Below are 22,393 nucleotides of genomic sequence, written 5' to 3' on the forward strand. Positions count from 1 at the left end.
TTGAAGATAGAATATTTTAATTCTTTCACTCTGAGTCTGACTCAATTTTTGAAAAAGGAAAAAGCAGACAATGCAGCGATAACACCTGTAGTGCATACCATATCCAATGAATTGACAGCTTGAATGTCCCTTGTCCTAAATGTTTGGGCCAAAAGTCTTGAGATAAATAGCATCTAAGTGAATGGGGCTTATTTATTTCTAAGTCAAAACATGACATGTAAAAGCTACAACAGAAATCAGTCAATCAATTATGCCTTAACTGCTACAGGAAATCAAGTCAAATGCAAGTAATGTTATGAGAGCATTTTTAAAATTTACATATTGTCTAAACGAATTTTTGTATCTAGTTAACTGCTTTTATGCTTCTTAGCTGAGGTGAAATGCATCTCAGAGTTCTAATGATGATAAAACTATGCAAATTTTCTGATCATTGCTTATCTCATACTGGACAGGTTATAAAACACACATTTAAAATTGAAATTCCTAAATTCTGGTTTGTACTTGGATGGGAGACCACCAATAATTGGTGCAGTAGACTATACTTGGGGGGGGGGGGGGGAGAGAGAACTGACAAAACTAAATCTGAATATCCCTAACTAAGACAACCCTCTGAAAAATCACTGGATCAACACAAATCAACAGGTGACTTGAAGGCAGAAACTCTCACACACACTTTTATGTGCATTATCAGGGTTCCTAATGGCAGAAACATTAGAACTCTGTTAAACCAAATACTAAAATCTCTTTTGAAACTGAATGTGAAGGTTTGGACAATGTAGACAATCCCTTTGAAGCCCTTCTGCCAAGATGGTTACTAAAGCATTTCATCAAATCCTAATTTGTTAAACCCTGAGCTAAAGAACAGGCCAAAAGAAAATTTACCTGTGGCATCACAATTCATACCATTGTTGCTTTTCTAAAAAATTGTGTCAGAAGCAACTTGAGAACATACCGCAAGTCGCTTCTGGTGTCTACAGCGACATTGCCCGGGGGCATTCAGATGTGTTAGCTGGGAGGCTTCTCTTATGTCCGCACAAGCTAGAGCTGACGGACAGGAGCTCACCCTATCTTGTGGATTTGAACCGGCAACCTTCAGGTCAGCAACCCAAATTTCAGGTCAGCAGTTCAGCCAGCACAAGGGTTTCACCCATTGCGCCATTGTGGCTCAATCTCTCTTGATATGTCATTGCCAAACATAATGGTAAAGACCCATGCACTGTGACAAAGAAGGATATGGGGACAGCTTCAAAAAGGCCCATCATTCCTTGGTCAGTGTTTGGCAAGTGTTTCTACTGACTGCTATTTGGAATCTCCATGTGTGCAGAAAAGGGCCAAGATAATAAGACCAAGAAGAACATTCTCATTCAAGAGAGACAACAGAGATTAGGTATAAGGTTGCAATTAATATTCACACAGAAGAAATGGTCAAAGGAGATCGAAGAAGAAATATGACCAAAATACTTTATTGCCATAAGAAATTACTGCATTTTTTTTGAATGTAGGAAAATACTATGTAGACAAAACAATATGTATTTACAGGTGCATATGTAACATGGACCAGTTATTGGTTCAGGTCAGAATGATAACTTTTTAAAAATTACAATGTTTTAATAAGCTATCTTGGCACTTATTTTAATACTATATATAGCATACAGTTCATAGTGGCTATTAAAACACAGCCCACTCTTTCAAAGTGCTCAATAAACAAGGCAAGCAAGCACATTTGGTTTAGACACAATATTTGTGCTCATTCTTTCGCCTCTGTTCCACTGGTGTGTCTGTGAGATGTAGATTTCATTCCCCCTTTTCAATCATTCCTATCATACAGGGTGTTTGAAAAAGAACTCCCTAGTTTTAATGCGTTTTAACTTAAAACAAGGGAGTTATTTTTCAAACACCCTGTATGGCTAAATGTGAAACTATGGTTAACTTTTACTATGACTTAGCAAAAGCATAGGCAAACTTCAGCTCTCCAGGTATTTTGGACTTCAACTCCCAGAAATCCCAGCCAGCTTACTGGCTACTACAAACTGTTGGAGTTGAAGTCCAAAACACCTGGAGAGCCGAAATTTGCCCATGCCTGATTTAGCAATGTAAGCCAAAATTGTGTTGACCTCTTAAATTTAATGCTAACCAAGTTTGTCCTCAGATGTAATGAGCAATATTTAATTGAGGAACATTCCCACCAACAGAAGCAAAGACTAAATGTGGACAATAAACATAACTTTAATTGTAAGGCCATAGTAATAACCCTGTATTAAGGCAGGTTTGAGTGAAGGTAGCTTTACTTTCAGATGGTTAAGCAAGACCTCTTGTATTTGTGACAAATGAAGAAAGAGCCTAGGGTTTGTTTAGGTCAACGCAAATTCCTAGTTTAATATTGCATCCATGATAACTTAAAACACATATAAAAGCTATCATAAAGGCCTACATTTAATTGGTAGTTCCAGCTAGAGAAGATTCCTTGGATAAAGTGCTAAATAATAAGATCCTGTAGATCCTATTAATTCAACAGATCTTCTCTAGTACCCAGTATTACTGGATCTTGGCTATTAGAAGACAACAAATTACATTATTCAAAAATGTCCTTATTTAGAATAATGGGATAATAAACATACAGAAAGAAATGAGAATTTAAGACAGATCTTTCTCAACATCAAAATCATGATTTTCACATGCAAATAATTATTTCAGGCATGTACTCTAATAAAAGTCTTATTTAGTGTGACTCACTGAAAAAGTATCTTCTAAAAACTGAAAAACATTTTTAGCAAAAGGTAACTGTCAAACTGCTTAATCCTCTGAAAGCAAAGCTACATTCACTCAAACCTGCCTTAATATAGCGTTATTACTGTGTCTGCATCTAGTATTTGCTTCTGTTGGTGGGAATTTTCCTTCTACAAAGTTCTGTTCTCAGGTTACTTTTGCTTTCTTTTTCTACAGCTGTTTTTATTTTATTTTTTAACAAAAACTTTACCAGGTTGCATTATTAGAAGGCAAAAGCAACAGTGAGGGGAAGAAAATGGTGTGTGCTGTATGCCTCCTTTCTTAAAGTCAAGTCTCTCTGAAGGTTGTACACCTTCTATAAAATATAAGTTTTCCTCCATCATAGAACAGAATAAAGATCACAATAAATCTAGATTTACAGCTTTTTATTTTTCTTATACAACCCTCTGGATATTTTAGAGTACAAGTGTTCCTGACCTCTAGCCATTCTTGATGGGGCTAATGAGAGACCAAAATCTCCAAAAGGCACCAGGTGAAGAAAGTTGTATTAACTGTGTTATATCTTACATATTTACAGGAAACATAATTTTAAATCATTAAAAATATAGAATAATTTAAAGCTGTTTACATTTGATGTGCAAATCTTGATTACCGTTGACATCTATAGAGCAAAAATGTCTAGTAACAATAACATTCTAGAAGTTTACATTTATTTCAATCCCTGATCTGTCATAGAAAAGAAATGTTTCCACACCACCTTTTTGCTCCTTGGGGAACATAAAAGTCCAAGGCTTGTACTTACGTATGCATCATGTCAAAATAAGATTCAAAAGAAGGCATAAAGGTCATTTAAGAAGTCCAACACAAAACAAGCATTTTAACATCACTGATCCAGAGTGGTTTCCTTTCCTTCACAATAGTTACCAAGCAGAGTCAGTTTGAAACCACTCTCACCTGTGGCTATCATGCCAAGCAGTTGGACATTTGTTAGAAAGTCGATTAATTGTTGTACATAGCAATCTTTCTCAGCCTCCAGCTGGTTTCTAGAAAAAATGTATTCATGTGGAGAAAGTACATGGCACTGGAGACACTTGTAGGAAACAGTGCATTTTCTATACAGCTGAGACATCTCTATACACACTAAAAAAGACACCACACGACAGTGAGAGCTGCCACTATTCCATTAAGTATGGCCATACTGTAGCCCATGTGAAAAGAGTGTCCTGTCATTCGCCTGAGAAGAAAATAAGAAGACCAATTAGTCAGAAAAGAAACACTGAAAGTCGAATAAATTCACTTATTCTAATAGGAAGATTAAAAGGCAAATTGGAAGTGACAAAAGTCACAGGATTACTCTCCAGATGGAACTGACTTCAACTTCCAGAAGCCTTAGCCAGCATGCTAAGGGACTGTGGGATTAGCAGCTCAAACTACTGGAATACAGAGGTTTCTTATACAGGAGGTCCCCAAGTTATGTACAAGGTAGGTTCTGTAGGTTTTTTCTTGTTGAATTCATATGCAAGTCAGAACCTGCACATTTTAAAGTGTAACTCCAGCCATATGCATGTACGCTTTGGATAGCACAGGGAAGGGTTAACACCCCTGTGGTGTTTGTTTTGCTTTCTGTGTCCTTGTTCAGAAGATTTCACCTCACTTTCTGTCACTGTGATAACTGAATTTTGAAAAAAAAAAAGGCTTTTTCAGACTTCCTGTTTCCTCACCCCTTTTCTTAATTATCAGTTGTTTGTAAGTTGTTTGTAAATCAGATTTTTATAACTCAGGGACTGCCTGTATTAGATTTCACTTCATGAAAACCTGCAGAGCTCCATCTAGTGGCAACATTATGATGATCCTTCCCTGTTCTGGCCACCACTTTCTGGAATGACCTCTTGTTTACTGAGCATGCATTTATGACCGTTATTAAAAAAAACTACTTGTTTACTGTTCCAAACCATTAAGAGATTAGTTGTTCTAGTTCTTGTTTTACAAAGCCTCCTATTTCTTATACAGCTGTGTTTTTATTCTTTTCTGTGTCATTGTCTGCTGGAAGCAACTTGAGCATTTTATGTTATCCATTACTTGTTTTATCTATAGCCTGACTCTCTCTCAATATGAGGCTCTAGTATGCTTACAGTGCAGGATAACATATACAACTAAAACAATACATAATACAAATGTTAAAAAATTTAAATAGGCACACCTATGAAAAATCATGAAAATCAAAATTCATTTGTACAACTAATTAAAGAGCTGAAGGGTGTCTAAATAAAAGAATCTTTGCCTCTTGGTGAGCCAACTAAGCCTTCCCGGGAATGATGTTCCACAGCTTAGCCCCTGAGACAACTCCCCTATGCCCTCACCAAGCATGCCTTGGTGAGACTGTGAGAAAACCCTCTCCTGAAGACCTTAGAACACAGGCAGGTTCATAGAGAAGAGATGGTCTTTCAGATAGTCTGCACATAAAGACTTCCCAAAATGGAAACATTTACATAGTTTAAATTGAGCTAAAAAGGAGGTATTGGTGACCCTAAGAGATGTTACAATATTTTAATTTTCACCTTGCACTGATATTGCCAAACATAACAGAAGTTTTGCGACAAATGTGAAAACTTATAGTAGTGCACACCCTGTTGGCCAATTTGTAGAACTTTTAAAACCATTTTAACATAATTTAAAAATAGGTGCTAACAAAATACAGTAGAGTCTCACTTATCTAACGTTCTGGATTATCCAATGCATTTTTGTAGTCAATGTTTTCAATATATCGCGATATTTTGGTGCTAAATTCGTAAATACAGTAATTACTACATAGCATTATTGCGTATTGAACTACTTTTTCTGTCAAATTTGTTGTATAACATGATGTTTTGGTGCTTAATTTGTAAAATCATAACCTAATTTGATGTTTAATAGGCTTTTCCTTAATCCCTCCTTATTATCCAACATATTCTCTTATCCAACGTTCTGCCGGCCCGTTTATGTTGGATAAGTGAGACTCTACTGTTAGTCAACACAACCAGCAGATTATACTAGCTAGAATGAGAAATATAGGAATGGCATTGGTCTATCTTACCTACACTGTTGGAAACCATTCAACCATTTCAGGCAGGAGTTGTTTTTAAAAAAGATGGTATGCAATGAATGTGAAGCATTTTGCATGCAAAGCAATGTATGGGCTCTGCACCTATGGCCTCTCAGTTGTTTAACAACAGTTTCTGCAAGAATTAAATCCTTGACTAAATATAGAACTAAATCCAACATTTCTTTCTTTCTTGTTTCATTGTCTGTTCTGTTTCTAAGTTCTTCAGATTGGCTTTGGGACTTGCACAAGGGTCTACTGTAGAGTAGCTGCCTCTTTCAATTTTGTTGGATGCTGCTATTCTGCCAGTAGAATACTATCACTGGATACTGCCTATAGAGTTCATGTCATTCTAACTGGACATTTGAGACAACACTCTGTAACCATCAACATATATAAGTATGGTTATATTTTCTAGAATGCACAATTGCGTTAGAATCATTACATTTATTAAGATTGTTCCTTAAACATCTGTAATTACACTCTATGTTATATTCTGCGTATCTAATGTATGAATTTCTACAGCTGACTTGCAATTTCTACAAGACGTCACATTTTAATCTTAGTAAACCAATACTTACTTGAACCGTGCAGGGGAGAGTGGGGTAGGAGGAAACATTCCTGGTTCAAAGGAATCAAAGTATGTCACTGTCCAGGAAAAACTGCAGCACGACAGCCCAGTCATTAATGACAGAATAAGAAGACCCCAAAATCCTTGCAAAAGAAGAGCATATTAGCAAACATTGAAAGCTTAAAATACAATAAAATTGCACACAGAAGATATTGCCAGAAAGTAGAAAACAAAGGAGGTAACAGGTATCTAACTAACTAAATACAATTCAATCTAACACATATTTACTCAGATGATGAATGTGGGGTATTCCTGGACCACTGCTTCTTAAACTGAGGGTCCTGGCCCCAAATGGGGTCCCCTTAGCTCTATGTTGGGGTCATGACAAATTTGGCAACAATAACATTTCTGAATGTCACCTAGATATTTACACGAATCTGTTAGCAACAATGTGCAGGGTTAACAACAACTCTGTTAGCAACAACTCTGTAGAAATTGCTTTAGCTATATTTCACAAAAAAAGAAAACTATCCTGTTCAGCAAGCTTTGCAAATGCTGGTTTATCAGTAAATGTTTGATTTATATAACTTTTTATATACCGATATACTTGGGGTCATGTAAAAAATTCCTGGGCGTAAAGGGGTCACTTGAAAAAGGTATAAGAAGCCCTGACTTGGACCAATCCTTGATCCAGATAGTATCTTTATAGCATGTTTGACTGGATAACCATAGCAAGCAACGGGGTTCATTTTCCAAAGTACAGGGAATATGTGTTCCCTTCAATGGAATGTATATATCTCACTCCCCGCCCCCTTCGCGCACAGTGCATGTCACTCCAATCCTTTAAAAAAAAAATCACTGAAGTCATAATTACATCCTCTGAGGTGAGCAATCTCACTATGCTTTTGATTTTCCCATTCTCTGCTGGTTTAGACTGAGATCCTTATAACAGTACATTGCTCTAGCACTATGATTTCACTTTAACCACCATACCAAAATTTTTGGGATCTTGGGATCTGAAGTTTAGGGAGAAGCATTTAGGATTCTCCACCAGAGAGGTCTTCCCCCATCCCCCAACTACAAACCTCAGAAATCTACAAGATGCTGCCATCATAGTTAAGAGTAGGATAAGGTTTCCCTTGATATTAAGTCCAGTCGTGTCCAACTCTGGGGGTTGGTGCTCATCTCCATTTCTAAGCCGAAGAGCCGGCGTTGTCCATAGACACCTCCAAGGTCATGTGGCCAGCATGACTGCATAGAACACCGTTACCTTCCCGCCAGAACGGTACCTATTGATCTACTCACATTTGCATGTTTTCGAACTGCTAGGTTGGCAGAAGCTGGAGCTAACAACGGGCACTCACTCTGCTCTCCGGATTTGAACCTGGGACATTTCGGTCTGCAAGTTCAGCAGCTCAGCGCTTTAACACACTGAGCCACTGGAGGCTCCAAGAGTAGGATACTGTGCTATAAAAATATAGTATTGTAAGAAAAGTAGTAGGACCCTTGTTAAAAAAGGAGGAAGATGCATTTTTAAATGAGGAAGAATAACTTCTGGTTCTGAATAAAGCCCCTCCTTCAGGCTATAACAGACCAAGGAGGGTCGAGCATAATTGTGAAAGGGGACATTTAAAGTTGTTTTGCTTTTTAATGAAAACTTTTAAAAATAAGAGGAGGTGGTGGCCGCAGTTATGGTCTTGTGGTTACATTATCCACACCTCACTCAAAAGCACCGAATAAGTCATTTTATACTAAGTGAATGGGTAGAATAAAATAAGACACTTATGGTATAACTCAAGATAATATAATATGATTTCAGCATACATTATTTGCTATAATTTTTAAATTAGAAATCTAGGCATGTTTGAAAATATTTTTTGGAATATGAATGGAATATATATTAGCACTCATGGAACATTATAAACCTCAAATGTAGGAAATACATTTTGATTATTAGTAAAGGTATTGGATAATTTCACAGTTCCTTTAAAGAAGAATCTTTTTAAAATATATATATAGCTGTCATTGATCCAAGAATGAGTAATGCACCAGTAAGATTTCCACAATGAATTTTAAGAAATGTCTTACCTAAAATACTTGTTTCTACAGTACCTTCAGCCCTTTCTTTTTCATATCTCAAATCTGCAAGGAGAAAGCATGATTATCTACAATAGCTTCTGGGATCAATCTTATAGTGCAAAATTCCCACCCTCAGAAAACATTTTTGATATCCTGCTTATTTTTAAAAAAAAACATAAATAAATTTACCTCTTTGCAATGAAAATTGGCCAAATCCTCTCTTTCCTGAACTTCTCTATACTGTAGCCTGGGTACCTTGTCTATAAATATATGTACATAGAAGCTCTTATGACACCAAGAACGCTTATGAGAGAAACAAAGCCTAGAATATGGCAAATAATACGAGAGTCAGATACCATACGATCTTGGAAGCATGATCAGCCCTAGTTAGGAGTGAGATGGGAGGCACCCAATGAATGCCAGGTGCTGTTGGCTGTATTTCAATGAAAGAACTGGCAAAACCACCTCTGAGTATTCATTGCCTAAGAAAACCCAATCAAATACAAGGTAACGCCATAAGCAGCCAAGTATCCTGAAGGCATGTGCATGCACACACACACACACTAGGACCTGTAACCATCCAGTATATGAAGCAGGGGCCTAAATACTAAAATCACCAGACCTTGTCTGATCTTGGAAGCTAAGTGGGATCAACACTGCTTAAAACAAGGATAAAAAACAACCAAGTAATAATGGGTGCTGTAGACTTTATTTCAGACGAAGAAACTATCAGAACAACCTCTGAGTATTCCTTGCCATTAGCAGGCAATGTGATGATAAGCACTATGCACACACCATATATAAATAAGAGCAAAAGTTAAGGTATCAGGTTATCCAACATGGGGGATTTTTTTCTTCTAATATTTTAGGGATGAGCACCATATTTGTATTCATTAGCTACAACAGCGTCTTGCTTTCCTGTGAACTTTTAGCCAACAGCTCATGGCTCATCATAACTGTACTTGCCTTAGGGAGTTGGTACACTGTAGAATTAATCCAGATTGACACCATTTTAACTGCCATGACTCAATGCTATGGAATCCTGGGAGTTTGGTGAGGCACCAGCACCCTTTGGCCCCATCTACACTGCTGTATAATGCATTTTATTGTACTGAGATACTCCACTTAGGCAGAAAAAAATATGAAATGCAAAGATACAGAAAGGGGGACACCTGGCTCGACAGCAGTATGTGTGAAAAAGATCTTGGAGTTCTTGTGGAAAACAAGTTAAACATGAGCCAACAATGTAATGTGAGCCAACAGTGTGATGCTGTGTCCAATTCTGAGCACCGCAATTGAAGGGAAATGTTGACAAGCTGGAATGTGTCCAGAGAAGGGTGACTAAAATGATCAAGAGTCTCGAGAACAAGCCCTGTGAGGAGTAGCTTAAAGAACTGGGCATGTTGAGCCTGCAGAAGAGAAGGCTGAGAGGAGACATGTAAGCCATTTATAAATATGTGAGGGGAAGTCTTAGGGAGGAGGGAGCAAGCTTGTTTTCTGCTGCCTTGGAGACTAGGACGCGGAACAATGGCTTTAAACTACAGGAAAGGAGATTCCACCTGAATATTAGGAAGAACTTCCTAACTGTGAGAACTGTTCAGCAGTGCAACTCTCTCCACCAGAGTGTAGTGGAGACTCCTTCCTTGGAGGCTTTTAAAAAGAGACTGAAATGCCATCTGTCAGGGATGCTTTAAATGTGATTTTCATGCTTCTTGGCAGGGGGTTGGACTGGATGGCCCACGAGGTCTCTTTCAACTCTTATGATTCTACACTGCCATATAAGTTCAATGCATTATATGGCAGTGCAGACGGAGCCTGTGGCAGAAATGGCTAAAGACCTTGTAAAGTTATAACTCTTAAAAAGAATAGCATTGATCAATGGTAGTTAAAATTGGTGTCAAACTGCATTCCTCCTACAGTGCCGCCAATCTGTGGCCATGCTCCAGCTCCGGTGTCAACCGCTTTGAGGCTAAACCTGGCACGGGCCACCTTGGGCCCTCCAGGTGTTTTGGAATTCCAAAAAAGAGGGGCTGACCAAGGGCAATACGGATGGATGGTATCCTTGAAGTGACTGGCTTGACCTTGAAGGAGTTGAGGGTGGCCATGACCAGCAGGGAGCTCTGGCATGGGCTGGTCCATGAGGTCACGAAGAGTCGGAAGCGACTAAACAAATAAATAATAATAACAACTTTATTTTTGTATGCCGCCTCCATCTCCCCGAGGGGACTCGGAACAGCTCACATGGGGACAAACCCAATCACCATCATAACGTGATAAAATAGTCAGTTTAAAACACATAAACAACCATCTCCCGCTACGACCCACCTCGAAGCTTAAGATCATCAGATGAGGCCCTGCTCGCAGTCCCGTCAGCCTCACAGGTGCGGCTGGCGGGGACGAGAGATAGGGCCTTTTCAGTAGTGGCTCCCCGCCTATGGAACGCCCTCCCCATTGAAGTCAGGCAGGCTCCCTCCCTCCTATCCTTCCGTAGGAAGGTTAAAACTTGGTTGTGGGGCCAGGCCTTCGAATAATTATCAGCAGCATTACTATTATGTACGCTGGAACTCAATTGACAGACCCAGTCTTTTAAACTTGAACACGCCTATTTGTATTTTATAATGCGTTCTATGAATGTTTTATGTAAGTTGATTTTTAACCGATTTATAGTGTATTGTACAGGTTTTATATGTGTGTTTTATTGTAAGCCGCCCTGAGTCCCCTGTTGGGTGAGAAGGGCGGGATATAAATGTTGTAATAAATAAATAAATATAATGCTCCTGGGCGCTCACCTCTCAGTACCAAGCAGCCGAGGGCGAGCAGGAAGGCCAGGAAGGCCACGGCCAGGAGGCAGCAGAGCACCGCGCAGATCCTGCTGGGCCACCGGCGCCCGGGGAGCGACGCCCGAGAAACCGCGGGGGCGGCCTCGTAGCTTCGGCTAAGGCCGCCCAGCACGCCTCCCGCGCCCTCGCCCCTCTCCTCCTCCTCCTCGAAGTCCGCCTCCAGGGTCCGCGCCACCCTGTCTCCCTCCGGCGTCCAGGCCGCGCTAGGCCCCAGATAAGACGCTGCCATGGCAACCGAACACTCAAGCAGGAGGGGCGGGGAAACAAGAGGAGGCCCACCACTCTGCCTCTCCGGAAGTCCAGCCAAGAAGGTGGTGGATGGGAAGATGAAGAAGCCCCGCCTTTTCCTGCTTCCTAACAGCAATGTGCGGCCTCCCATCATGCTCCGCGCCCTCCCATGGCTCCATTAAATCCACCCCCTTTCTTAACCCTCACAACGGCTCTCCTTTCTCTTTGCCCGAATTCTCCTCCCTTCGCTAAAAAAGGCGGAACCTCTTGGGCTTCCGTAGCCTTGCTGACGGAAGCTGCTTTCCCAGTGTCCTTTGCGCGGCCCGTCTCGTTTCCCTTCCCATTCCTCCGCCCGGGGCCTTCTGCTGGGACGAGAGCCGGCCTTTCCCTCCCGCCCGCGCCGCTTTTTAGCCTCCTGCGGCGAGGAAGAGACAGAGGGCCAACCACGCGGCGTTGTTTTTTTGTTTGTTTCTCGGCCCCGCCCGCCTCTTTTTCCTTCCAGAGCGCGAGGCTGCATCTCCATAGGCTGACTTTCGACAACGAGGCCTTCCCGGGTAGTTCTCCTCAGTCAGGCAAGAAGGAAGGCCGGACTTAGGTGCTCTTGAGAGGGAGCGAGAGAGGGAGGCCGTCGGGCCAGCCGGCCATGTCAGGCGGGGACTCTGCGGCGGCCTCCCCGCAGGCCTTGCCCTTCTCGCTGCCGAAGCCGCCTCCGCTCATGCAGCTCAACCCGGGCGAGGGTGTCCGGCCGGGCCCCGAGCAGTCGCCCAAGAGAGGCCGCGGCCCCGACTGGCCCTCCGGGAAGCCCGTCAGCCTTTTGGCGCCGCTCCTGCCCCCGCGAGGGGAGCCCGAGCCCCTGCTGCCATTCGGGCCCGCCTCCCGCCAGCCGCTCCGGGGAAGGATGCTCGGCAGGTGCGGAGGAGGAGGAGGCCCCGGCGGAGGAGGGAACCCTCTCAACCCGTCAATGAGGCCCGGAGGAGGAGGAGGAGGTCCCGGCGGCGGAGGAGGAGGCGGCGGCGGTGGCGGCATGGGCCGAGACGCCCTCATGGTGAGTGGGCAGCATTTGAATGGCCCCGACCCACGGTGCATGCAGACACAATGCTCTGGGATCGTCAGAGTTGCCATTTCACTAGGCCTTGGGCCTCCCCTGTCAAAGAGTGCCAGCGCCTCACTCAACTCCGACTCCCAGGATTCCATAGCGGTTGCAGTGGTGCCAGGCGCATTCATTCTCACGCCAGATTTGTTGCAGGCCCTCTGCTGCACCTCCAACACTTCTCCAGCCCTCCATCGCTATCCTCCCAATTTTGTGGGATATTTATCCCTTTATGTCGGTGGTTCCCAACCTTTTATTATTATTATTATTATTATTATTATTATTATTATTATTATTATTATTATTATCCTGGGACCACACTCCAACATTAGTACCAAAAGGGTTACAAAGCAATTTTTGCTCAACTTTAGATTCAGTCTGGTGTCGCACCTTAGGTTAGTTTCACCTTGCTAAATACACCAGGTTGCACACAGGTTATAGCCTTTTGTAGTTTATTAGAAGATAAGACATAAGTAGCTCTTAAAAGCAAAACTAAAGTTCCAAAAGATTGTCACAAAATCAGAGCTATAGAGAATAATCAAAGAAAACATTAGGCATAAAACAAGGTTACATGAATGCATGACAAAGTCCCATAGCTTGAATACACAAGGCAAGGAGCCTCCGGTGGCCTAGGGGATAAAAGCCTTGTGACTTGAAGGTTGGGTTGCTGACCTGAAGGCTGCCAGGTTCGAATCCCACCCGGGGAGAGTGTGCGTGAGCTCCCTCTATCAGCTCCAGCTCCATGTGGGGACATGAGAGAAGCCTCCCATAAGGATGGTAAAACATCAAAAACATCTGGGCGCCCCTGGGCAACGTCCTTGCAGACGGCCAATTCTCTCACTCCAGAAGCAACTCCGGTTACTCCTGACATGAAAAAAAAATACACAGGGCTGCAAGAAAGCAAGAGCTAGCTTCTATACTCCAAAACGAGACGTTGCTTTTGACAAAGGTTTGTCTCTCAGCACACCCTTTAATATTCCTTGCATAACATGAACACATTTCTTTGGCCTCTGACCTCTCTCTTGTTTGCTATTCTGGCGCTCCTGCGAACTTGGAATTCCAAATGGCCAGGTCGGTCCAGGGATACTGTTTCGTCAAGGCCAGACAGCTCGTTAGCAGCAGCCTCTGTCTGCCTGCTATCTAGCTGGAAGCTATCCTCCCTTTGCACCTGGCTAGCTTCAGTATCATCTCCACCATTCCCTGCCGTGGGAATGCCTCCCTACTCCTCATCTCGCACCACAGGGACACTCTGAACCTGAATCCCATAATTCCCATCCGAGTCATCATCATGGACATCTAGAACCTGAATCCCACAATCCCCATTAGAGTCACTCTGAGACTCCAGCTGAGTCACAACATCTGGTTATTTGGGTTGCTGATTCAAAAGATCGCATTGGATAGACCACATCAGCTCTAGATTACTAAATATGGGTTTCTGTGGGCAAGCAGATGGTGACTACTGGATGGCATATGTTCTGTATCAGAAACTAGAGCTGATTTGGTCTATCCAATGCAAATTTCTGAATCAGCACCACAAATAACCAAACCAAATCTAAAGTTGATTTGTAACCCTTTTGGTACTAATGTTGGAGAGTGGGCCCTGGTTAGAGTGGGCCGTGGTAAAAAAGAAAAAGGTAAACCACTGCTTTAGCCCATATTAAGTTCTAAATGATTCTGGCCCAGCTTACCTGTCCGAATGGATCTCTATGATCCACCTCGGAGGTTAAGATCTTCTGGTGAGGCCCTTCTCATGGTTTCACCTCCCTCTTAGGCTCGACAGGCAGGGACGAGAGACTTCTCAGTAGTGGTCCTTCGGCTCTGGAACTCCCTCCCAGCGAAATCAGAGCAGCCTCCTCCCTCCTGACCTTTAGGAAGAAAGTAAAAACCTTGTTATGGGACCAAGCTTTTGGCTAGCAAGTTAGTGCAATATGAGTATATGGAATAGTGAAAGGACTAGTAGAACAGCCTTGGATTTGATTCTGGATGACGTTATTTTATCAATTGTTTTAATATTGTTGTTTGATTTTTGGTTTTAATTTATATGTTATTTTTATTGTATGTATGTTCATGGCATCAAATTGCTACATTTCTGTAAGGCTATATAAACTACAGCTCCCAGATTATATAGCATGAAGCCCTGGTATTCATTCTGCTCTATCTTATCCCAGGGCCAGGCATGTAGCTGGGGGGGGGGGGGGGCTTGAAGGGCTTCAGTCCGTCGTCCCCCCCCCCCCAAAATTCTCAGGGTGGTCCATGAGAAGGCCTTACATTTACTATTTAAACTGTTATGTTTATTCATATCATGATCTGATCACCATGCTCAATATATCCCATATGCATGGGGGTATTGGGATAACGATACAAAAGGTTTGCTAGGGTAGATCCTCTCAGACTCCCCCCCCCCTCCCCGGAATCAAAATCCTGGCTACGGGCCTGCCCAGGGCAAACGGAAGCTTTTCTAGCAGCCCTTCTCATCCAGGATGGCCCCATTGCCATGTCAGGTTAGCTCAAAATGGCACAGCGCATCTTCTGACAGACACGTCCTCTAACCCATCATTCTGATCAAATTTTCCACACAACGTAGGTGTTTCTTAGGATACATCTTGCACGGTCAATTTGTTGCAGTTTGACTCCACTTTTGCAGCTGTGGCTCAATGCTATGGGATTCTGGGGGTTGTAGCTTTTCAAGCCTTGGCTAGCAAATAGTGCTGGTTTCTCACCAAACTACAGCTCCCAAGATCCATAGGATTGAGCCGTGGTAGTTAAAGCAGTGACAAACTGCACTGATTCAGTACAGATGAGAGTTAAAACTTCCTGATTCGTGAGAATATTATTATTACAGTGTTTCATAGCTGCTTTATTTACATATTTGATACATTTCTATACAGCTTTTCTCACCCCTGGGGGGACTCAAAGAGGTTTACAATGTAATTGCAAAATGCAGTGCCTTACATAAACTGTATATAAAAGCACATCACATACCTAAAATAACATCACTATGGTTTAAAACCATTAAAACTTTAACTGTTGTTACTCCATCTTACAGAATTGTAGGGTTTGTACTTTGGCAAGATATTTCAAATGCTCTATGGTTGTGGACTTTGATGTGCAGTTCCCTGAATTACAACACTATAACTCACCAAACTATATTTGTTGTTGCATCCATATTCAAATCATGGGAGGTGTAGTTTGGTGAAACATCAGCATGTTTTGGCAGAAAAAGCTAAATAATGTGTCAAAAAACATTTCCCGGGTTATATAGCATTGAGCCACAGCAAGTAACATGAAGTCTACAGTGTAAATGCAACCTAAGAAGCAGCACATGCAGTTCACATGGGTGCACTTACAAATATGTTTCTTCTTCATGCCTTCTTGCAAAGTTTACTTCAGGTGCACGCAGCCTACATATGATCTTAACCTGGAAAGCAGGAGGAAGCAATTCTGGTTGTCATCCTTTTCCACATATGTAAAGTGTGCATGTTTTAGAAGGAGGAGTTTATCTGTTAAAAAAAAACATTTTGCCCTCCATATCCATGTATTCTTCATCTACAGATCTAACTATTAATGTTTTGAAAATATTCCCAAAATGAAGACAAAAGCAAGCAAACCTTGATTTTGCCATTTTGTATAAGAGACACGATTGTATTAATGAATTTTGGCATTCATAAATGTTGGTGTCCTGGGCCCAAACCCCAATAGATACCAAGACCCCACTATATTGAGTATTCAATCACTACTAATCTTTATATACCAGGAAATTGTTTTGAATTGGTTCGTAGGCAGGTTGCTAAGCAATCCATTAATTTAAAGGTAGATACAATACTTGATAATTTGGTTCAAGTTCCAGGTACAATGTGTTACTACAAGTGGAGTGGAAAGGTAACATTTTCTTGATTCCTGTTAATATATAAACTCGCCATTGTACCTTTATAAAGCCACTTTTGTACCCTGTCATGTGAATGTTTAAAACTCTGTCTGGGCATAGGAAAATGTCAGAACTGAAAGCAGTTTATGTAGATAAATGAAGGCTCAACATGAGATAGTTATTTTGCATGTATGGTATTCCACACATTTGGTATTATTACTCCTATCTTCAGGCTCAGACAGCTTTATTATCTTGACGAAGACTAGTTCTGTAGTTCAGTCATAAGGCAGAGACTTTTTGCTTCAGAAACAGGCCTCTGTGTTATGACTGAACTAAACTTGTTTTATGATCCATTCTTGTAAGGTCATAGATGAGATAGTCTGTCTTGTTCAGACATTACAGTAAGATGCACACACACCATAATTGCAGAATGCATATCCGTGGTTTCACTTACCTGCACCTGGGGAAAAATTGTCTCCAAGAATTTGCTAGGTCCTTCAGGCAGTTCTATGGTATGCTTTTCCCATAAGTTGCGATAGAATTGTGCTGATAGTAGCCATGATTTCAGGTAATTGTGTTCTGGCCAGAAACATCTCCCCCCTCAGATGTGGGGAATCTTACTGTACATTAAACTGACTCTTGATACATTCAACAGTTACAGTAGAAAGATGCAACACTAGCTATAACATATTTGAAACTTAGAGCATATTGTTTGCCTGCAAGGTCTTTATTTTAAATATATACTGTATGCAGTCAGTCTGCCATATTTGCAGGTTTTGATTTGGGGGTTTGAGTATTCATTGATTCAGTTAAAATGTTTTCTCTTAAGAATATCTGTGTTCTTCAGTGCAACTCTTGTCAGAGTCACACTGGAGGACCAAGCAGACCAGCTGTCTAGAAACCAGTAGATTGCCCCAGCATGATCCTAGCATAGTTGACCATAGAATCATGCTGAGGGACCTAGAGATTCCTGGAGAGCTGTGTTCTCGGGTTTCCAAAAATAATTTTTTTAAATGGCTTCTAATGTTAAATAGTGTGGTTGGTGATAAAAAGTGGTCCCTGATTGATAATTTCTAGAAAATGAGTGTTTTGACAACAAGGAGCTAGATTCTGATATTTTAGTTAAAATCTAATGACAACAGAGAGCTAGATTCTGAAGTTTTAGGATTATGTGATAAAGTAGGATCATCATCAGTTCTTCTTGATGGTTTGAATGTCCCTGGTATGCATGCTATTTATTCTTGAATGCCTGTTGCTTAGTCAAGAGTAATTAGCGTGTATTTTCATGCACAGCTAATGATATAAGGACCTTGGGCAGACTGTGTTTTAGGATAGAGGCCTGGTAATCATTGCCCACCCAGAGGCTGAGGTTATTGCATCTTGGTTGTGTGCTTTTGTCCTTCAAGGTGATGTGTATGTATTAATAATGGACAAAGTACTTTTTGTAGTATTATAAAATGATTTGTGGTAGATATCCTGTTTCCCCTAAAATAAGACATCCCCAGAAAATAAGACCTAGTAGAGGTTTTGCTGAATTGCTAAATATAAGGCCTCCCCCAAAAGTAAGACCTAGCAAAGTTTTTGTTTGGAAGCATGCCCAACGAACAGAACACCAGAGCATGCAGGATCAGTAAATGTACATACCATAGAGTGTTGTACATGGAAATATTAGTAGTAACAAGAAACTCTTGATAGGATTCAAAGTTTGTTTGTTTATGCTGGTTTGTGATGACAACTACTTTACGGTATATAATAAATGTTCATTTTTTTTGTTCAACAATAAACGTGTATTCTTCTTCATGGAAAAATAAGACATCCCCTGAAAATAAGACCTAGTGTATCTTTGGGAGCAAAAATTAATATAAGACACTGTCTTATTTTCGGGGAAACACGGTAGTAAAGACTTGTATTAGAGGAGTTCTACACACTACATACAATATCTGAAATGTATCATGGGTATACCACAGCATATTCATGTATCTTACCAGTCCTGTCTGCCAACCTATATGGCAGACATATTTCCATGCTAGAAAATTTAAAGCGTATATGGAATATTTATAAGTATATTTGAATCATCCTAGGAACACCATCTGCCACCCTGAGCCCTAAAGAGGAAGGACTTGGTATAAATTGAATTAATAGCAATGCTGAAAATGTGGGAAGTAGTCAAGTAATTTGCAGTTTTGACCACTAGCCCTTTCATTTTACTTAAAAGTATTCATTTAGATTAGGGATGAGAATAATTTGATCCTCCAGAAATTTAACTGCTATGGCTCAATGCTGTGGAGACACAGGAGTTGTAGTTTAGAGAAGTGCCAGCACTATTTGGTAGATAAGGCTAAAGTCTTTGTAAAACTGCAACCCCCATGATCCCATATCATTGAACTGAATTTTCTGCTCTCCTTGTAGACATAATCAACTATACAGTTTCTGAATTGGAATCCAGACAAGTTTGCTCTTTTCATAATGTCATTTCTACTGTTTCTGAGGTCTCTGTATTTTCAAACTTTCCTGTTGTTTTTTTTCCTTCAGATGGGACATCCAGGCATGCCCCATTACCCACCCATGGGGATGCATCCCATGGGCCAAAGGCCGCCAAATATGCCTCCAGTATCTCATGGAATGATGTCTCAAATGATGCCTCCAATGGGAGGACCACAAATGGGGCAGGTAAATTAATCTCTGAGATTTTTTTGTTGCATAAGTGGCTGTAATTAGTTACAGAAATGTAATGCATTACAATTTTAAAACAGTAATTTAAATCTTTTATAAAAATTACCATACACCATTAAAAGATAGCACTGAGCCTCAAATAACTATAGTCTTCTAAAGCTTTTCATTTTTGTAAAAAATATTATTTATTTAATTGAATTCAATTTTCTGCAGGTAATCTAATTACAAGAGTAATGCATGTTGAAGAATTTCAGTTCCATAGTGCTCACTATTTTGGTTGCAGTGTTAAACATGGAAGGTCATGGGCATATTTCTCAGATTGCTCTACAATTCTGAGGTGTATGGCCATTGAGCGCTTCAATCATTTTAGTTCCTGCTTTTGACTTCCCTCCCTTAATGTTAGTGACTAGTATTTTGTATCTTCTGGGGCTATGTAGGGAATCAGAAATGGTACATTTTGCTTTGCATTTGTTTTTCTTCTAATAGTCCTTCCCCATCTGTTTGGTCAGTAGTCTAAGCTTGCTTTCAGGAAAGATGCCTTTTTCAGATATCTCGTGTCAGATCTCCTTTCAGAAATATCCCTACTACTAGAAACTTTCATCTTCTTTCCTGATGCCTTAGTTGAAGGTGAATAAAGGGACTGTGTCTGGGCATTTAGATGGTAGGAAGGTTTATGAACAGTGTGGCAATGTGTTAGTATAGATGACTGTAGTAATTTCCCCCATGAATTTAAAGGGAATACGTGTGAAATAATTTTATCAGTGAGCTATTGTCTTTATGGCCTTTTTTTCAGAGGAGATTGATAGAAGAAAGCACTCTGCAGTTCAGTATTATTGATAACCTTCCCCTAGCTGTTACTTTCAGTTAATTTTTTATTACTTTTATACTACTAGAACTCATATTTCTTGTTTATATCATGTAATTTAATTATACATAACAAGACAAAAGCACTTGGATCTTTTTGCAGATATCGAAGTGTTTATTTTGATTTTTTAGAGGTACAAGTAGGTTTTGTTAAATTCAGACTATAGGGTTTTTGTTTCTTACCTTCATAGCTCTAATTTATTATCCCTTCTTTTTAGGCTGCCAGGTCCTTCCTCCAAGGAATTTTATCTGTTCTTTAGAGGAATAGCTTGTGGATATTTAGAACCTCTCCATTGATTGCTTTTGAGGGCCAGCAGGTTCCACTTGAGATTTATCTGCTATGTTTCACCATACCACACTGTAGGTGTACCTTTATTGGAATAACAGTTATTCCCATTGATGATAGTTTCCCTACAACCACCATGGTTTATAGGAATACTGAGTTGAAGATTGTGTGCTAGTATTCCAGAAAGTTAAGAATATCCCCAATTAATTAAAAAAGGCTGCCAAAACACACAGATAATTGACCATTGTGAACCACAAGATGCTTGCTGAAACCTGGAGTTTGTAGTTTATTGGGGTCAACGAAAACTGGACTTGCAGCATACAGATTTGTTGTTTTCTGTAGCCTAGGGGCTATCAATTTGGCACCTGCATTAAGGAATCCTCTATTTCTGAAACTATCTGAGTAGAGGTTTGTAGGGAGCATCTCTTGCGTGGAACACAACTATTTGGAAGCAGCAGTGGGGCAAGACTCCTTTCTTCTCCTGCTTCTACAGGATGGTGGGGAATGGGAGGGCCACTCCCATTCTTTCTTCTCTTCCTCACGCTTCCAAGAAAACCTTGTGGATTGAGGGTGGAGCAGTAGCCCTACCAAATACCTCTCCCTCCACACAAGATGGAAGGTAAGAGGGAGCAATAATCTGATGCTCCCTGAAGATACATGGGAATGGGGTCCCTTGGCCAACCTTCCAGGGATTGTCACCATATATTGGGGGGTGAATTCCCAAGAACTGTTTGTGGGGCTTGCCATGAAATTGGCTGATATGGCCAATGGAGTATATTGCCACTATTTGTATAGACTATTTCTCTTGTTGCTATTCTCTCAGTCCCTAGCAAGTCTGATGAAAATGATCAGAAATAAATCCCTTTAGCTTTCTTTCAGGAATTCACTTCCAGTTAAATCAACATGAGCGACACACGTTTTGTAGTAATTACTTTTATTCTCTGTCTTGAATGACCTATAATAGACCCCCAAGTAATCATCGCTTTGCAACGTTACTCCGGTCTGAAGAATTGCCACATCACCATAATGTATTAAGGAATAACAGCAGATAAGGTTTTAAGTGCCTGTAGTAGTTTGCATCCTTGTTGCATGCATTTCTCAGCCTTTTTTAACAGTTCATGTTTTTGAACCCTGCAGTCATAATTCTTAAACTTTATAGTACTCTTCATCTTGGAACATCTTTGCAAGCATAACTCTTACTCCAGCCCTGTGAGACAAGTTCTTCAGGTATTATTCTCTGTTCAGATGAGGTAAATGAGCCCTCAAGATTGATAGAGTTTGCATAGGTCACAAGATTTGCTTTGGGAACTAGACATTTTGGGGCTAAATGACATGGGCTTCATTCCTGCAGTGTCTTGTGAATAGACCTAATGCTTTGGGTTGTTTTAACTTTAAAATACTTTCACTTGGGAGGTTAGTACTTTTCATAATTTCTCTGCTATCCCTTTACCCCAAACTTTGATTTCCCTCTTTTTTTCCCCTTTTGGGTTCCCTTTGATAGATTACTGATTGAGAAATCTTACCTTTTTGCTGTCCCCTAAGTTCATCTTGTTTACAATAGTTTTTATAATCTGAATTGCCCTTAGTACCATAGACCTGGAAAATACCCAGAGCCCTAATACTATATTCCAAGAGTCAGGCAGTTCCCTCATTCGCTTTTTACAGCATTTAACATTGTTTTTATGCCCCAAAGTATTTCTTTTTGAACAGAGTTAAATATTATTACCTTGTCAATATAAGCAAGGTTACATATTTAGAATTTTGTGGTAAGTTGTAAACAAATCCTATAATCATATTTTGCTTTTAGATGCCTGGAATGATGCAGTCAGTGATGCCAGGAATGATGGCGCCCCATATGTCTCATGCTCCTATGCAGCCTACAGGACCGGTAATTAAATTGATTTGCTATCAGTTATTGTGACATATGTAGCTTTATTTTTTATCTAATATATGTAGTCGAGAATCTTTTATGTTTAAACAGTTTGGTACTTTGAAAATTATGTCGTTAAACATTGGAAGTTAATGAAGGGTAAACATTGTGAATGGACAGCTTTATTATTAGGTACAGAAAATGTTTGATTATGTGATACT

The 22,393-nt window shown here is 40.6% G+C and overlaps 2 protein-coding genes across 2 annotated transcripts in view; one reads left to right on the top strand and one right to left on the bottom strand.

The window, feature by feature from the left end:
* Positions 1-1,444: 1,444 nt before the first annotated feature.
* arl6ip6 (ADP ribosylation factor like GTPase 6 interacting protein 6) lies at positions 1,445-11,814 on the bottom strand. Its single transcript, XM_008117712.3, has 4 exons — positions 11,246-11,814; positions 8,466-8,519; positions 6,388-6,520; positions 1,445-3,961 (listed from the first exon to the last, which is right to left on the bottom strand). Exons 1-4 carry the CDS (start codon positions 11,676-11,678, stop codon positions 3,868-3,870), a joined length of 714 nt encoding a protein of 237 aa, XP_008115919.1. The 5' UTR covers positions 11,679-11,814; the 3' UTR covers positions 1,445-3,867.
* Positions 11,815-11,871: 57 nt separating this feature from the next.
* prpf40a (pre-mRNA processing factor 40 homolog A) overlaps positions 11,872-22,393 on the top strand; it is a 32,948-nt gene continuing 22,426 nt past the window's right edge. Inside the window, exons 1-3 of the mRNA XM_062965794.1 lie at positions 11,872-12,569; positions 19,012-19,149; positions 22,110-22,190. Coding sequence (XP_062821864.1) covers positions 12,168-12,569; positions 19,012-19,149; positions 22,110-22,190 — 621 coding nt within the window. The 5' untranslated portion in view covers positions 11,872-12,167. The remainder of the gene's footprint in view (positions 12,570-19,011; positions 19,150-22,109; positions 22,191-22,393) is intronic.

This window comes from Anolis carolinensis, chromosome 1, assembly GCF_035594765.1.
Source record: "Anolis carolinensis isolate JA03-04 chromosome 1, rAnoCar3.1.pri, whole genome shotgun sequence".
NCBI lineage: Eukaryota > Metazoa > Chordata > Lepidosauria > Squamata > Dactyloidae > Anolis > Anolis carolinensis.

What these genes read in the sequence shown, in the direction of transcription:
- arl6ip6 (XM_008117712.3), bottom strand. Translation starts at nt 11,678, where the DNA reads ATGATGGGAGGCCGCACATTGCTGTTAGGAAGCAGGAAAAGGCGGGGC. An exon ending in CGGCTGCTTGGTACTGAGAG is followed by an intron (nt 8,520 to 11,245) that starts GTGAGCGCCCAG and finishes TTCTCCTTGCAG; the next exon opens with ATTTGAGATATGAAAAAGAA. An exon ending in CTCTCCCCTGCACGGTTCAA is followed by an intron (nt 3,962 to 6,387) that starts GTAAGTATTGGT and finishes TTTTCTTCTCAG; the next exon opens with GCGAATGACAGGACACTCTT.